At 40.2% G+C, this 17,900-nt stretch overlaps 1 protein-coding gene across 2 annotated transcripts in view; it reads right to left on the bottom strand.

Moving 5' to 3' along the window:
* Window positions 1–17,900, bottom strand: part of ANKH (ANKH inorganic pyrophosphate transport regulator) — a 105,563-nt gene that overhangs the window by 33,476 nt on the left and 54,187 nt on the right. Inside the window, exons 1-7 of one of the 2 annotated variants that reach the window (XM_085052124.1) lie at window positions 15,417–16,274; window positions 13,862–13,985; window positions 7,719–7,837; window positions 6,705–6,788; window positions 4,118–4,288; window positions 3,395–3,529; window positions 553–645 (exon numbers count right to left, since the gene is read on the bottom strand). In XM_085052124.1, coding sequence (XP_084908250.1) covers window positions 553–645; window positions 3,395–3,529; window positions 4,118–4,288; window positions 6,705–6,788; window positions 7,719–7,837; window positions 13,862–13,985 — 726 coding nt within the window. In that variant the 5' untranslated portion in view covers window positions 15,417–16,274. Of the gene's footprint in view, window positions 1–552; window positions 646–3,394; window positions 3,530–4,117; window positions 4,289–6,704; window positions 6,789–7,718; window positions 7,838–13,861; window positions 13,986–15,416; window positions 16,275–16,322; window positions 16,540–17,900 lie in introns of those variants that run through there. The other variant, XM_085052123.1, reaches the window with a different exon arrangement.

The following is a 17,900-nucleotide window of genomic DNA, read 5'->3' as shown; positions in this document are numbered from 1 at the left end:
TCTGTTATATATTTATTCTGTGCTCAGTTCCAGGAGCAGTCCTTGCATTCTTACAAAATTACATGATATACCAATAAAAACCTTCATAGCCTTGGTCAGTTAAGTTTTGGTAGTAAACTGAAAGAATGTATGTTGTCTGTGTTACTGACAGTCTATGAAACACCCTTTGCTAAATATTAACATAAGCAAATGAACCCAAATCTACTTGAGAGATACCACAAAATCTAGAAAGAGACGTGAGCTTGCTCATTCAGTGATGACTCTTTGTGAGAAATCACTTAATTACCTAAGTAGCTACCTCATAGTGAAGACTTTCTTAATCCTTAAAAATATAGCACCTATCTATTCAAAAGGCAGCTTAATACCTTGTAACACAGAGCAAAGGTTAAAATCATAAATCAGACAACAGCTTGAAGCCACCAAAAGCCAAGTAATTTTAACCAGGATTTTAAGAAAACCCATCAGTGGAACAACAAACAGAGAGAACTAGGAAGACCACACGTGCAAAACCACACAAGAGGTATTTATGACGGTCCTAATGGGGACATTTACCTTGTCAAAAGCAGGGTATACTGCTCTGATCTCTGTCAGCCAGCCATAGGGCATGTGTCCCACAGGATATGTAGCTGTCAAAATTGCCACTGCCTACAAATAGAGAGAAACATGAACTTCAAATCTTCAAACACAATAGTTAAAATAACATAGGGTGCTACTGCCCACCAATATCAGCACATTGACCTTGACACAATGCAAAACCAGATAAGTGACTGGAAGCTTTTTGTTTCAGGAAGACCATCAAAATGGGCTTCATTAGGCCTGGTGTTTTAAGCTTATGAAATCTTTTTGTGCCATGAAGTCACCTAACTCAGCTTTGTCATTTCACCATCCCTCTGATACTCTGAGATAATAGATAACTTGAGCTGTGGTGCACCCCTCAGCCAGCTAAACACCTCCCTCTCATATGGCTCCTGGGTTATTTTACCGACAGACACCTCAGCAGCAGAATGCCTTGCAGCTCACAGTAGCTTTGGATCATATTGCATAATTTCAATTTATATACATTTTACTTGGTTATTCATAAATAAAACAGCTTTAAGAAAGACAGATGGACTTACTTAAATTAGTGGGCCTTAGTGGCTGACTAAGTTTGGTCATCAATCTGACTGCTCAGGGGCAGGAGGCATGAGACAAAAAAATCCAACTCTTCCCACTTTGGTGCTCATTGATAAGCACCAGACAAAAATAATTCCAGATGATCATTTTTGCCATAAGAAACAATTCATTGCCTGAAATTTTAAAACTAGGCCCTTTTACACACTCACGAGTACACTCCAAGAGGTTTATCAAAGATTTTTCATAAGCTCCCTCATATATAAATGTATGAAAGATTTTGGTGATGTTTCTGACTGCTGAAGAAAATGTCCAAGTACATGTACTTCATGCCTTTCATGTAGGAAGGGTGTTTTGGAGCTCTTCCTGTGGCTGCTTGTAAATTTACTGTCACTGCAAGTTGTCTAGTCCTCAGAGCTGAAGTATGCATCTGTACTGAGAACTGCCTGACTCTCTTAACTGTAGAAATCAAAGTGCTTCGGTGCTTTTGTCTGCAGGTTCAGATCTGTTACAATCCACCTAAATTTTGGTTCCTTTTATATCTGGCAATGGTAGAGTTAAGAAAGTTAAGTAGTTAAGCTTTTTAACTACTGCTGTCTGTGTTTCACTCCTAAATGTTCAATATACTTTTTCTTGATTATCTGAGCCCATTCTCCCATTATAAATGTAACTGCTGTCTTTGCTTGGTGAAAAGATCTATACAAACACAGGACCATGTAGCAAGCTAATTTGTTCCCTGTGCTGTTTAAAAGGAGAGTGGAATGTAGTGATATCTACAGAGAGCAAGAAAGTGGTATAGATCCTTCCCTGCTAATAATAGCTTTAATAATGTTTAATGTACCTTGGAAAAGTAACTGGTTCAAATAAAACAAATTGGAATTTTAAGATAGCACCCTTTTTAATTGCACACCCTCTCATTATTGTATTTTCAGCAGAATTTTCATCTCTATGAAACCTAACTAGATCAAATCAAATAAGGAATATAAAAGATATTTTGCTTATTTTCATCATGAAGTCCAAAAAGACTGCAAAGACAGAGTACCTGTGAAAGGAAAAATTATTTCACTACCACATTTTGTATGCTAGATTCTGTTTGGATTAAAGTATTGAAATTATTAGCAGTGATTTTTTTTTCCACTATTTTTCCTCAATTGGTGTGATTCCAACATATAGGCATGAAAGCTTTCTTTAATGCTCCAGACATTGATGTTATCTGTACTGGCAGCACCTCCCTTTTCAGAGACAATTATTTCAGAAATCAGAGTAACTTGGAATGTTACCATTACTGTTAGTGAAAACTGCCAGCAAATCACCAGCTGTGACCTGTATTTGGAGTCATCTTAATAGCAATAAAATGGAGCTGGATAGCCATGAAATGTGATGCACCTGAAATCAAAAATCACCAAGAAATGCCAAACTGATTTTTGCTAACCTCTGGTTCCCCTTGTATGGAGACCACTGTTAACACTTATCCCTGAATCACACAAGTAAAAGCGTTAGGTTTCCCAGGTTCTCTTTTCATGGCTGTTTATTTGCAGTCTCTGGCACCTCCTGAGTGAAATACGCAGTATCATATATGACAAATTAGTGGTAGTTCCTTTAATTTTTCTTCTAATTTAGTATCTTATAGCTTTTCTTATCCTATAACTATATGCATCTAGACATCCTCCCACAAAACTGGCAGCAGAAGTACCCCAGATTTCTCAAGACAATGGGTCAGCTTGTGGTGAGCACTGGTGAAGGCCCTGCATTACAATCAGAAACCTGTCTCCCAACAGCTGTAGGAGACTTGCTGGAGTAATCTGAAATTCCTCAAGAGAAACAGGGTGCATTTCATATCCCAACCAGGAGACAGATTTTTTTTTTAATATTTGCTTCTTTATGTCTCTGCACAGTTCTGTGTGATGCAATGACTGCTAACAGTAGTTTCACATCAGTTTGCACAGCCATAAAATACATGACAGGAAAGAGTAGAACGTGGGACTACTGACGACTGTCCTAAAATCTCTGCTCCAGATTGTATGTACTTATATGTAGAGCATGAAAACCTGGGATGCAAGCACTGTTCAGTGAAAAAATTTTATGGGTCTTGTTGAGGGTGAGGTCCCACTAGACCCGACAGAAAGGCTCATGGCGAGAGTCCAAGCAGTCTTCTTTTCAAGCATAACAAGAGCACTAAACAGAAATGCACTTAAAAAAAAATTTTCTTGATAGCTTGACTAAGAAGAGACACAGAAGTAACACCATGTAAATGATCATTTGCAGTAAGGGCTGACTGCCTCACCTCTGTGGCTGCAGAACTGCCACCTAGGTCCCGGGAGACAAAAAGGTTGACAATGGGCCTACTTATTCGCTGAGTTGCCAAAATTAATGCCAAAGGCCACCAGAAACTCAGCATCTTCCTTATTGTAGCTTCTCCCTGTAACACAGGATAAAAAAAATGAAGCGTGATTGGAAAAAAATATACAGCGCAGGACCAAAAGCACGGAGAAGGGTTTTCTGCTTTTCCCACCCATTGTCAGTTTGGTACATTAATTTCAATAATTTTCAATATGAGGAGCCTAAAATATTTTCACTCATGTTAGCAATACTGATTGAAAAGAAGATGTGTCATGGATCTCAATAAATAATGCATAAGGTATCTATCTGCATAATTTGTTCTGACTACCAGACAAAGCTTCATGAAAAACAATATGACGTTTGAAGAAAAGGAGAAATTTTGATATCTTCTTCCATATGAACTAAGGTGTTCACTTAGTTCATGCTGTGCTGTCTTACAGCTCAGTACAGAGGTCCTCAGTAGACACATCCATACCATGGAAGGCATTGTCTCACATGACCTGTTGCTGGAATAGTTTCTACCATGCCTCTTTAAGTGAAAATGCTTTTTCCTGCAGCACAGAGAGAAGGCCCTTCATGCACAGTGGTTTAATGCAGTATTGTAATACAAACCCTCCCGCAGTTTTAAAATCATTGAGTTTGAAAAAACACAAGTATGAAGACATACCCCCATTTCAGGCCCACTTCTGTCAGGAATAACATCATGTATGTTCCTGTAGTATCCGAGGCATAATGTGGTACATCGGACAAGTGCTCCCATGTATAAGGACAAGATTGGGATCAAGAGAGGCTCCCTGCACTCCAAGTGACTGTGAAGCAAAATGGCTACAAAAACAACCTGCAGAACAAGCAAACAGATGATTAACAATTTTTGTCTGCGTGTTTCTCAAGAGCCAACACATCTCCTGTCTGATTCCTAGCTCATCCATCTGAACCAACAACTTGCATGATGACAGTATCTATCTGACTTCAAGCCTAGAAACTTTAGTCACAACACCCCAGTTCTTGGTCATACCCGTGAGGAGAGCAAGAGTTAACTTCATACTTATGAAACACTTGAAGGTTGTGCAGGTGTCAGACTAGAAACCATAAATAGGAGAAGGTTGGTATGAAAGTCTGGCAGGGTCTGGCATCAAGCATGTGGCTGAGTGTCACCCTTCCCAGGAGAATGTGCTATTCTGATCTATGCTGAGGCTGGAGACATACTTCTAGGGTCAGCTTCTAAGCCATACTAGTTTGGGGTTTTTTTGGCAGGGGGGAGGGTAGTGGCAATTAAAAAGCCAGGTGTTTCAAAGGATTCACTTCAACATTTAGGTGTAGGAAGTCCTATGTCAACCTGCTTTTCGACTTTTTCAAGTGAAATTTCAAAATGTCATTATTTGCTCTTCAGCTGAGTACCACATTAATGTAAGTTAAATGGAAACTTTTGGGCTAATGAACAGATCATAATTGAGCCTCTTAAAACTAAATGCTCAATCCATAAAATGTAAAGGAATTGATTAATATGATTATTATTCTCTTTGTTAAGTACAGAGAAGATGACATGTCTGTTAAATTCTAAATGATTCTGGATGGGGACACAATTTGAAAACCAACTGTGGGGCTGTGAAGAGCAGAACCAGGACAAGCCTGCCAGGATATGCTAGCATTCAAGTGAGTTACGAGAAATACAATACACATTGTTCAGGTGCAGGTTCTCTCCTTCATTGCTAGAGCTGTAGTAGTAGTTAAGAAAAACCCCACTCTGCAAATGTTCCTGAGGCAGGCCACAGTGCTTATAAAGTTTTGCAGAACTGGTCTTTTGAAACCTACAAAAACATTGCTTTTCAGTAAACAGAAGCAAAGTCAGTCACTAAGAGTGTGCGCATGAAGTAGGGGCCCTACTGCCTGGGCCCCTGTTCCCTGTGTAGGGAGCAGACGTAGGTGTAGAGTTCTGGGGTATGACAGCCACAACTTTTTGTGCTCTGGATATGCTCTTGCTCTGTGTAGCATTCTGCTGAGAGAAGATGACAGGTGTCTTATTCTTCACCACCCTGGCACCCACTCACCAACCGCTGTGGAAAGGGCACAGCCAAAATAAGAATTTGTTTCTGTATTTAGCTGTGCATGACCTGACATGCACCCAAGGGTCAGGAAATTTTGTAGGTCACATCGGAACAAGAGCAGACCCTGAGGGCTAAGGTCATTTACGGTAATTGGTATTATCTCTGGGGATTCAGTGCAGTACTGCAGTGGGGCAGACCTGACAAATACAGAGTAGCAGCTGACTGAATTGTTCAACCTGGTTTATGGTTTCCTTATGGAGGAAAATGCTATGGAGGATTGAACTAAGTGCTGTTGACTTCATATTTCCTTTGATGTACTGTTTTATCCTCTTTCTAATCCATTCATTACACCATTCAGCTGGTAAGGGGGCACTACAGCAACTGTTTACAGGTGCTGGGGCTCTTAATTTTGTAATATTTTCATATGTTTTCAAAAGAGGGCTGTATATTGGTTCTTAAATGCTACAACACTGACCATCATCCATGTGTATGAATGATGTTTTTTCAGTATGCCTAATACAAAGCAACAGGATAGTTAACATCTCCCTTTTGAAGGTTCAAAAAACATTTAGTCTTCTCTGCATAGCCCAGGGGTTATCACCACAGACCCGTTCCAGTGCGCTTCTGAGCCTTCACCTTTTGGAACAGTAACAAGTATTCAGAAGGTGGCTTACACTGCATTTCCCTAGATTAGACACCACACGCAAAACAGACAGGTCAGCTGGAGAATCAAGCCTTCACCTCCAGCTCAGAACTGCATGGGAACTGTGGGAAGTTCTGGGGAGAATGCACAGAGAGAGAAAAATCTCTTTCAAAGCACTCTCTCAGCCTCAGGACTGGTAGCAGCCATTGGTCTCTTTGCCTGACCTTTCTTTTCCCCAAACATACACATGTACACACATAACTTGTTTCTCAGCCATTAAGAATCAGAGCTGTGGAAGTGCTGGAGGATATGACCCAAGCCAAACAATCCTGGGAACTGACTTGATCCAGTCAAGTGAGACTGTCCTAAACCACAACGGTCAGCAAAGAGCCTTCACATGATGAAGAAACAGTCAGAGGGCACCACACAAGATTATTTCCTCTGGTGTCTTGCTCATGGAAGAGAGAGAAGGCACAGAGGGACTCTCTGTACAAGAGAGTTCCTGTTTAGGAAAGCATCTGGTCCATAACACAATGGGAACAGTGACATCTAGGAGGAGCCTTTACCTGAGCTATGACATCTGAGATGGAGGCACATCCCACTAGGAAACTGTACTTGTGTTTCAGCAGAATCCCGGCATGGGTCCATGCCTGAAAAAAGCCAGAGAAAAGTTTGGAAAGTGATTACGATATTGTGAAATAAATATCAAAACCACAAACAACCTGCAAGGCTCTTTCCTACCAGTAATACCTGGTGTGAATCTAGGCAAAAATTAAGCCATTAGTGCAGAAGAATCACTGTTGCATTGAGTTCCTCATTGCCAGGCTGGCAGGGAGAATAGGAATAAATTTATAGACTGTATAGAAATTTCTGAGCACATCTAGTAAGAAACCAGCCCTTCATAAATCAGATGCTGGACAGGATGAATTATGACATTAAATAATCTAATAAATAATCATTCACCAGCTGGCTGCACCTCTGAAGTGTAATTGCCACATTTTCATGTTGTGCAGGCCACAAGCAAAAAGCCTGGTGATCTGGGAAGCAGCAGCTCACCCTATGTATGGCTCTCTTGCCCAAGAATTTGAGACCATACTGGGCTTAGCTTTGCTTGCAAAAACTGATGGCAAGAAATATCTTTTTGACAAATTTGCTTTGAGAAAATATTGAGTTTATTCCTTGTGAGCTCTGCAAGTGATCTGGGTATGCCTGGCAACTTCAGATCTTTCACAACAAATTGGAATGAGGTCACATGCAGACAACCAGCGCAGCTCATCACAAGGTGCGTATGTATGTACATCACAAGTATGTACAGTGCTTTCCAACATGTACATACTGCAGCTCTAACAAGGCAGCTGAGGTTTTTGACATCTGTCATGATCTCTGGATGTTTAAAGTCCACCCAGATGCTTTCTCCATGGAGCAGGAGATGAGTCTAGGTATATCCAGAGTTACTGCTTGCAAAGGACACAGCTTACTTCTGTATACTTCAGTTTCCCATCAGGTAACAATGTTTGTGAAGTAAGGTTACAAAAAATATAATATTAACATTAAAGTTCAGTTGTCAATCAGGCACTCACCATGGCATCCATAAAAGGGAAGGCAGCAAGATAAAGGAAGGCCCTCCGAGTTTTACTTCCCACTGATTCATCCACATGGTGCAGCTTATTAATAATGTAATACCCCAAATCACTATATGCTGTAGAGGAACAAGAACAAGAATGAAAAACAAAGTTTACATATGGACTCTTGGGTGAGGTATTTAGAAGTACCTGAAAGACTGTGATGCCCTGGAGCTCAGACACACATCCACCTAGCAAACAGCTGCAGGGGCTTCAGATATTGCAGCTTCACCAGCTGCTGTTTATGACTAAGAAGTGCTCTCATGATTCTTTTTAAAGTAACCTTTGGCAGAGGAGTGATAACAAATGGCTGGACTGGGAGATGGGTATAGTAAGTGCCACATCTGTTTGCTAAATGAACACACCAGTACTCCAGAAAATCTACTGCTCCTTCATGAAATCAAGGCTCTTTGTTAGAAAAGCTGTTTTCACCAGGTGTTGAGTATTTCATGGGATATAGTACCTTATAAATGCTGACACCATCTATTATCACTGCATTCTCATGACACTACCTGTAAACCTGCCCGAAGCTGTAAAAGGATACTGTGATTTGTGATGGCATGCAACAAATCACACTCATTATGCCTCTTCCTTACTCTGCCTAATGACCACCTCTGCCAGGACCTGTCAGGACACTGTGTGCTTTGCTGTGCAATCCCTGGACAGCCTTGACCTGCCTTAGTTTCCTTCCTTACCTAGAGCCAGCATGTCAGGAGCCACAAGACAAAAAAAGGTACCCCTGGAAATCTGGGGGTTCCCACTTCTGATCGCCAGTATGTTACTTCACTGTACTGTTTCAAGCCAAGACAACTTTTAGTGTTGGACAACACTGTCTTTCCAGGTCTCTCTTCCCCAAATGTTTGGTTGAAGACAGCACAGACACAGGGAGTCACCACACAGCTCTGTACAGAGCTCCTTACAGGTCTGATAGTACCCATGTTAGCCAGCTGTTTCAAGAACCCCAGAGTTCTCCCAATAATCAGGAATAACAAAGGCTGTGACTGGAGCCTGAACTATGGAGACAAATATAATATGCAGAGTTAAATAATCCAAATCTGTTTTAACCTTTTATAAACTATGTTCTAGACCTGCACATCATTACTTGATTTCTTCTATACACTTGCAATAGCTGTTAAAAGAGTGATTAGGCTGTAAGACCAACCTCCCAAGGCATGTAATGGCAGAGTTATTTGTGCCTGGGGAACCTTACTTCAGTTCTAACCTACTTGTCTATTTTCTAAGTCAGCTATTTCAAATGTGAACATCTACCTAATTTTCCATTTATAACAACTCTGTTATCTTTGTACAGATCTTGATATAGTGTATTTCAGGAAAGTGATCCTTTTCATGCATGCAGGTCTCATAACTGGATTGACAAATGCTAACACTAGTCACCAAATTCAATCTTCTTAGCCTAAAACTGTCTCTCATAACTCATAAAGAGTATTAGGAAGTTAAATTATTAGATTTAAATTAAATTAAACTAAGGAGGAGTTTAAGTTATCATTGTTTTGTGATGGCTTAAGAGATACAGCAGTTAAATGATTAACAGAACTGAAAAGACTATTTGAGTCCAAACAAGACAGTGTAAACAAGATAGTCAAAAAAAAAAAGAAGGTGGTATGACAGCACCGTGAACAAGCACAAGCCTCATTCCAGATAACCAGAACTGCCCAAAGATGCAAACAATGTTAAAAACTCCCCCTTTCCCTGTGTTGGTCCCTGTCTATGTCTTCCACCTGAACTATGACTGTTAGACTCACAATCTTCAAATTCACTCAGTAAATCCCAAGTTGCTTAGTCATCATCCTGAGGCACTCCCAGCCTTGCTTCCTCTTGTAGCAGCCTGGGGAAGAATTTGAAACCATGACTCCGACCTTTCATCAGTTTAAAGAGGGCAGTTTAGTCCCTTAACTGTTCAGGTGCTTGTTGCAGTTCAATCAAATATCAAGCACAGCCTCTTAATATTTTTGCACGAATAGCCATGCACCAGTCTTCACTCCATGTTTTGAAAACTCTTTGCTATGAATGGATTTTTGCACAGTAAGTCGTTGTGGAAAGCTGCTTTTATGGCAGGGCAGCACATGGATGTTTCCGAATCAACTTATTTCATTGAAGGAGTGAGGTCTGGCAGGTCTGTGAAGCAAGCCACGTGTGAATGTCAGATTCACGGAGCATTCTCTTAGGTTCCAATGAATGTGCTTTACACTTACACACAAAAACTTAAAAACTGCTGCGGGAGACACACCACCTTATGCTCCACGTAAGGACTGACAGAATCAGAGTCCAGGTGCTGAGGAACCTGCTTCTGTGGAGGGGCCACCTCCAGCAGTGCGTCCTAGAAGCACAGAGTGCTGCAGAAGTCGCCCTTCTGTGCTCTCCCTGCCCTTCGCTTAAGTTAAATGAGACTTAAAGTGTTTAGAAAGTGAGTAATAAGTAACTTTTATGTCTCTAAAGGCCATTGAGATTTTTTTTTTTAAACTTAAAGTTTACAATCACAGAAAAAGTCCCAGAATCAGAGGGTCAGAGGCTGAACTACTCTTACTTCTAAGAAAACGGTTGTAGTTTATTGGCAGGACACTCTCAAGGGACTTACACCATTACAACCCATAGCACCACATTTTAAAGATTTCTAGGGATATCAGCACTGAGCTCTGTTTACTTTAAAAGATTTTTTTTCTCCCACATAAAAAACCAAAAAAAACAACTGCACTTTTCAATGTGATTTTGGTTTTAATTTCATAATGGTTAAACTTAAAATGTTATTTTCAAAATAGTTGACTATTTCATTCGTCAGTGAAAGCCCACAATCACATGGTGATGTCCATGAATGTTTCCATCCTCGCAAAGAAGGACTCAGAAAGCTGAGATTCACTGACAAATAGGCATGTGTCACTGAGCTGTGAATCAAGCAATTGCTGATGCAATTAGAACTTAACCTTGGCCAACCTTACAAACTTATTATGAAGAATGGTACAAAATTAATAACACAGACAACAGAGCCAGAGAGTACTACATGAATCTAAAGCAGATGGTGCTTCCCACTTCTTGCATCATTTCAAGCAAAACAGAGAAGTCCAAGACAAGCTGTCTGTTTGCTCTCCTCTAATACCTCATTTGTTTTGCTATGTCTAAGGATCAGTTTTGCTACAGAAGTAAAGCACGAATTCTTGCTTTTGGTTTTTCCAGTTGAGTTTTAAGATCCAGAAGGTCAAGAAATGACACTAAAAACTGTACACCTAATTGGATCTCCTGGTCCCTGCAACGATTTCTCTAACAAGCCAATTACCACCACACAAACCTCAGACATTCCTAAAACAACACACTCTTAATGATGCCAGCCGTCTCAGACAAATAGCTGAACTGTAGTAATTTTGGAGCTGACTACTACTGAGCATGTCACACTTCAATCATAAAGAAAAAACTCTCAGAGGAAGCGATACCCTTTACTCCCAGACACAGAGCTATATGTGTCAATATTAGCTTTACTGGAAGAAAAAAAAAATCCAAAACATGATTTTGGGTTAAAGTGTGTTCTTTCCAGACACATTTCATTTACATACTTTGCTGCCAGTTTTAAAAATGAACTTGGAGACTTGAGAAATAACAGATCTATTCTGCTCCTTGGCGGAAAGTGGTTCACATGGCCAAAACTTATGCTCATCAGAGTTTCTCCATTACAGAACACTCTGAGTTGAAATGGACACACAAGGACGATCAAATTCGACTCTTAATTGAATGGCCTGTACAGGGATCAAACCCAGAACTATGGTGTTATTAACACCAGGCTTAACCCACTGAGCTAATTTGTTCAGCTAAGTGATTTGGGCAGATAGGAAAGTATCTATGTGAAAAAATAATGGAAAATCTTCATTTGGAGATGGCACAGGGTATATAGATTTCTTTATGTCTTTGGTTAGCCTGTTTTAGATTTAAAACAGAAGAGAAAACCTCTGTTTTCTTGTTGTGAAAGCTCAGATGACCAGAGTGTTTAAGGCTATGTGATTTTCTTTCTTTGCTTATAGCAATACATGAATTAAAAAAGAAACCAAAATGGCTTAGGAGCATCTCAATGCAGACTGATTACTGCAATCATGATTTTCTGTGCTCAGCTCTAGTTCCAAAATTGCATTAGCTGATTTTCCCAAATCTATCAATGAATTTTGGTATCTTGAAATATATACATACAAGCCAACATCTCATAAGTCTCAAAATCAGCCCGTTTTAACTGAAACCCAATCACTGCTACCTAAAAGTCCTTTGGTCATAGGTTTTCTTCCTTTGTCCTGAGTACCTTGTTGAGAAGAAACTGCCCCTGTTGTGAGAAAAGGGTTGGGGCAGCCAGGGAAATATGTTACCGCTTTAGCAATGACCATGAGAAGATGTTGAAGTAGGACAAATTTTTAATGAATAGCATTTTATTTTCATTTAAAGAGGGGGGAGGGGGAAAGCAGCAAGCCTAGATTATATTCTGATACATATTCCTGTGCTTTTTTCCAGGGCAAAATGTTTAGTATACTCCAATACAGTGGTCTTGTCAGAACAAGACTGACTGGAAAAAATACTTCAGCTTGTCATAACCCACTCTGTAACTCCTAGTCTCTGGAAAATTCCACTAATGTTACAGTGGAATTGGTGGGATTACACCTATGTCTCACTTATGGAGATTTTTAATGTATATGCAGGGCTCATGCATGTGGGAAGTTCAAAAGTATCAGTGGAATTGCTAGGAACCGCTGAAGTTTTCCTCTGTGCAACCTATGGCCCATGCTCAGCAGCCTGGCAGCAATAAATGGGCACAAAAAAAAATCACTTGCATGTCTCTTGCCTCCAATCTGCTGTAGATTACTGAAGTTAACCTACATTAAGGTTTACTGGTTACTAAAGTTCCAGCCTTTTTCTCCTGGTGATGACGATGATACATCATGCAGTTTTTAATCAGGTATAGTAAAAAGTGAAGAGGATGTTTCCTCAAAGCAAATGCTGCCATGTCATTTCCAGAACTAGCGACAGTTATTCAAAAGGAAATAAACTTTCTCAGTATAGTACTTCTCAATAAACTAGTGAAAAGTTGAACAATGCTGTTTTACTGCCAAAGAAAACGTGCATGCCTTCATGACACTGATGTTAAAAGGACTCGCTTAGTATGGACAGCTTACTAGCAACACTAAGAAATGCATTATGTTAGCATAATGTTATATAAATTATTTTTCTTCTCTGTCAAGCTGGCAATTTAGTAAGATGTCAAAAATATGCACAGACAGGCTTAGCAGCTTGAATCCCTTTTCTTACAGCCACCAAGAAGCCAATCTCTGAAATAACAAGACACTTTAGACCCTGGCTCCATAGAGAACTCCCCACCAGGAAAGTAGCAGGTGGCAGTAGCTGCCCTCAAAGGAGCACAAGGGAAAGAAGGCAGAACACTATTCTAATTCTAGATCACATCTGAAACAGCAAATCCAGGAATACTGTACTGACAAGGTTTATAGCAGCATTTTAGTTGGGATGAGAATATGCTTTCAAATCCCTTCAGCCAACTTGGCTCTCAGCTGTTACTGCTATCTGTACAGTGGAGTGAAAGGAGCTGCTGGTGAGGACTTTGCAGACTTTCCTAAGGATGTGGCTGGGTGATGACTTAGGGACCCAGCGTTTGCAACTGTGAGCTCAAGTGGTTTAGCTCAGCCAGCCACTGGCACAGAGGATTGTGTGAGCCCTGGTGGGGAAGCAGCAGTGGGGAGCTGGTGCTGAAGCAATGAAGCATGAGTCAGGTGGGCGAAACAGTACGGTTTGATATTTTCCATGAGAAGAGGCTGCTGTTTGTGAGGAGCTGTGTGTGTAGACTGCAAATAGTCTCTATCACAGTTGGACATGTGGTGATTCATTGTGGCCACTGTGTTTCTACCACCACTTGTTTTCTTCCTTTTGACTTTTGGTACTCCTTATTTCATCAGGCTTTTTGTTTTCTGTTCCTTCCTGGGCTTTGACAGTCCATGGCAGACAGTCGTGTCATCTTCCTTAGCCCTATATTCATGGCATGTGGAAAAAATTCAGTCCCCTTAGTGTTATTTGTTTCTCCTTTTCATCCACTGAGTGTCAGTAACCTGTATCTGTGTCTCCTGTAGATAGCCTGTGATAGGCTTGCAGCTGCTGGGGAGTTCTTGCAGGTCCTAGGAGGCTGCCTGTCACTGGACTCCTTCTCTTCCTCCTGCTAGGCAGGCTGTGCATCTGTGGGTCAGAGCAGAATAATCAGGACTTGAAACAGGTTCAAAGGAAACTTGGAACATAAAATTTGGCAACATCACTCAGGCAATTGGTGCTGGAATCTGAGTAACTCCATTCCCTCAGGCGCTCTGCCAGTCTCTGCTGTGGCCTTTGCATATTTTCAGGCATAGACAAGTTCAAATACCAAAAAATATTTTGCAGTCTGTCACCATAAAAAGCTGAAAGATTGTGTGCAGCCCTTTAATTCAGGACTTTCAAGCATGGTAAGCACAGACTCCTTTTTTTCCCAGTATCTGCAGAGGGCATTTCAGAGTTTCTGAACTCAGCAGGGTTCTATTTCCAGGCAAAGACAAGAAACTTATCTTACAGATTTTCCAACTGTTGTTCCAAACACCTCCTTTCAATAAGAAGTCCCACATGGAAAATCCAGTTATGTCTTTCACCTGGAAATTTGATAGTTATACAAAAAATTTTTAAAAATCTATCCTAACCTAATATAAAATACTGGTTGACTAGAAAATAACTTTTAATCCAGCTGGCAAAGGCAAAAACATTGACCAGCACTAGCAGGAAAGCAAGTGAGCAACTAGAAGAGCAGTTCTAAAGGCTGAAGAAACATTCCAAGCAAAGAAATATGAGAGCCAAATCTACAAATAGCCCAAAGTTTATAACACTGACTCAATAAAGCAGCCTCAAATGTAAACGTATTTAGGAAGTGGCCAATCAATATCAGTGAATTAAATTAACTTGAATGTATGGATTCAGCTTATAAAATTAGCAACAGGTTATCCCTGGCACAGAGTTGCCCTGGCTAGAGAGCCATTACTGTAAGCATTTTTTATGACCATAACATGCAGCAAAGCTAAATAGCACAAGGCTTGTGTAGCAGTGGTGGAATAAGAGATATGATGGTCAAAACAAACTGTAGTGCTTGGGAGGCATGTAAAGCTGGTGAATGTAGCTGGCAGCCTGTTCAAGGATAAGAGCAGGGGCCATTTGTACTTACCAGATGGATCTTGTACCTACTCAGGCAGGAACTGAAATAGTGTTTATTATATTCTATATTCTATATTCTATATTCTATATTCTATATTCTATATTCTATATTCTATATTCTATATTCTATATTCTATATTCTATATTCTATTCTATTCTCTTCTATTCTTTTAATGATGAACTGCAGCACATGTTGCTCTTGAGATACTAACAGCCTGATAATGAATGCTGCCTCACTTCCACGCCACTCTGTGATTTCACAGCAATTCAGGATATTGCCACTACACTGCATTTCCCATTTTTCTGTGATGGAATGACCCCCTACTGGTGGTCATCCAGTCCAACACTACTGCCTATTAACCACCACATCCCTCCATAGGCTGTCACATTACCTCCTCCCTCCCACCCCTTACAACTCCCAGCTTTTTAGGATTTTACCTGCTCAATGCAGTGCACTATCTGCTTCTTCCTCCAGCATCTCCTGTTCTTTGTTGCTGAGGTCCAGAAGTTCCAGCTCTGTAGAATGAGCCAGAAGGTGCAGAGAATCTGGTGCAGTTCTTGGAGAGGATGAAGTTAAAAGCCTTCCGAGTTAAACAGCTTTTTATTGCTGTGGCTGATGCTTGAGTTGATATCCCATTTCTCCAGGCTCTAAAAACTTGCAAATCCTTTGGCCACCTTACTTTTAATGTTTAGTTTGTGTCTGCTTGTGTGTTTTCTTTGTTTCAGAGTACACGCAGGAAGTTGGTCTCAGTTTGATATAAATTGCTCTTAGTAACCTCTTCCTCACAGATTATTTATTCAACAAAAGTGGATGATGATTAGCAGCAGCAGAGAGTACTACCTGATATTTTAATGAGGGTGCTGGCATCTACCTGCTCAGCATTTTGTACTGTGAGATAAGTAGCAAAGGAATAGGTAGAGAGGGAGTACACCAACAATGGCACCAAGAACTGACAAACAGCCCTAACAAGCACACCTTGTAGTCCTGCCAAACCAACCAGCAGATACAGCCAGATCATCTCTACCTAACAGTAACACTGAGCTCTCAGCTACAGGCAAACTGTCAACCTCGCCCAAGTTTTGCTCACACACTGGAGTGAAAGACATCAGCAGCACATTTTGTTTCCAGGCAGGAGAGTCCGGTGTGTGGAATCTGCTCCTTAACAACCTGCTTAAATAGCAATAAAAATTGTGTGGGTGGGCATGATACCAGCCCAAGAGATCTCTTTTGCATCTCCTGTTGTACTTACAAATGAAATATTAAGCCTACAGCTTAAGCAGTCTGAAGAATGGGTGAGGGAAGCAAATTAAAAGTCATATTAACTAGACATGAAGTGACCTTACCTATTAAGGTATGAAATACAGCAGCTACAGCGCCAGCCACAACCATGCACAAAACTGCTTTGGTCCTGTCTCTCTTGCTGTTCACAAACACCAGACCTACATTTTTGAAGTCACTCATCGGCCCCGTGAAGAACTTCATCAGGGAGTATGCCAGCCCATAGCTGGCCAACATTTCCACAGCATCTTCCTTGACAGCAGCGATGCCCCTATTCAAGGCCTGCAGAAACACAGAAAGAGCAAATATTGTAGCACATGTGAAAGTGTACCAAACACAATCTCCTGCATCTGGTTTCTGAAGGAACAAGCAAGTTTAGCTGTCACTGTTTTCACCCAAACTGAACTTTATTTCTCTAGATTCAAAAGCAGTAACTTGTGACCTGTGACACAGGCAAAATAATTTCATATAGACTAAAGTCAAGTCGACTTGAAGATAAGGTATCTATTTCTGAAGTATATAATGGAACTTCTGCTATACCAGAAGTCAGTCTCTTTCCTTTTCAGAATAATTTTATGACCTGCTAATAGTCATGGATAATACAAAACCACTGAAATACTCCTCTGAGGTTTCAGCCATTATTTCAACAGAGCACAGTCCTTGCAGGTCATCTTTACAGGTAAAAGCTCTGACATACCCTCAAAATTGAGGAGCTAAAAAGCTTTTCCTGTGTAACAAGCCTTTTACAACATCCTATGTAAGTGCTGTGAATAGTTGACATTAGTCTATGACTTGCATTATGAAATGAGGCCAAATATGCATGTGATTAAACATAACTGATCTCCTTTCATGTAGCTGACATATATATATTTGTGTATACACAAATTTCTGTATTTGTATTTGATACCATATTCATTTATATCCCCTCGTAGAAAATTTAAAAAGAAATACACCACATGTCTTTCAAGACATATTCAGGTACAACTAACTAATTAATTCTAGGTCTGTGCTTACGAAATGTCTGGCAATGAACCACTAAGAATTAGATGGATTATTTTTATAACCAAGGTGAGCTACATAAAAGATGTGTAACATTCCTTCAGATTTCAGCTTAAACCAAAATGTGTCTAAAGTATTGAATAAAAATGACAGAATGATAAATTTTATCTGCAGTGTGACAGCATCAATCATCTGGTACACCCAGCAAATTGTTAAAATAATATTAGATTCAAAAAGCATGAGGGATGAAATATGATTTGTTTTAACAAGTATTTAGTTCCTATGGGTTACAGCTGATGTGTGCTGACAGCAATGAGGGAAACCAGGGACATCTTGCCAAGCCACCATCCAAACCTCCCTCCATCCATTTATACAGCAGTTCTAATACCACTGTATCTGAATGAACAAACCAGGTAGAGTATCATCAGGTAATTATGCTGAAGTCCTTCCATTTAAAATATAAGCATAATTTTTTTGTTGCAGTTGTTTGACTTTATTTTCCCTTCCAAAGGTCATACAAGCAAGCAACTCCCATTGACTGGAAAAGAACCTGTATCCCTGAAGCAGAAATGAGCATTTTTCCTACTGTTCTTTTCCACTCTTTCTATAAGACATTCTTAATTTTTGAAACTAAAGCTGCACTG

This window comes from Lichenostomus cassidix, chromosome 2 (genome assembly GCF_008360975.1).
Source record: "Lichenostomus cassidix isolate B80296 chromosome 2, HeHo_3.0, whole genome shotgun sequence".
NCBI classification, from domain to species: domain Eukaryota; kingdom Metazoa; phylum Chordata; class Aves; order Passeriformes; family Meliphagidae; genus Lichenostomus; species Lichenostomus cassidix.
This window is presented reverse-complemented; position numbering and strand designations above follow the sequence as displayed.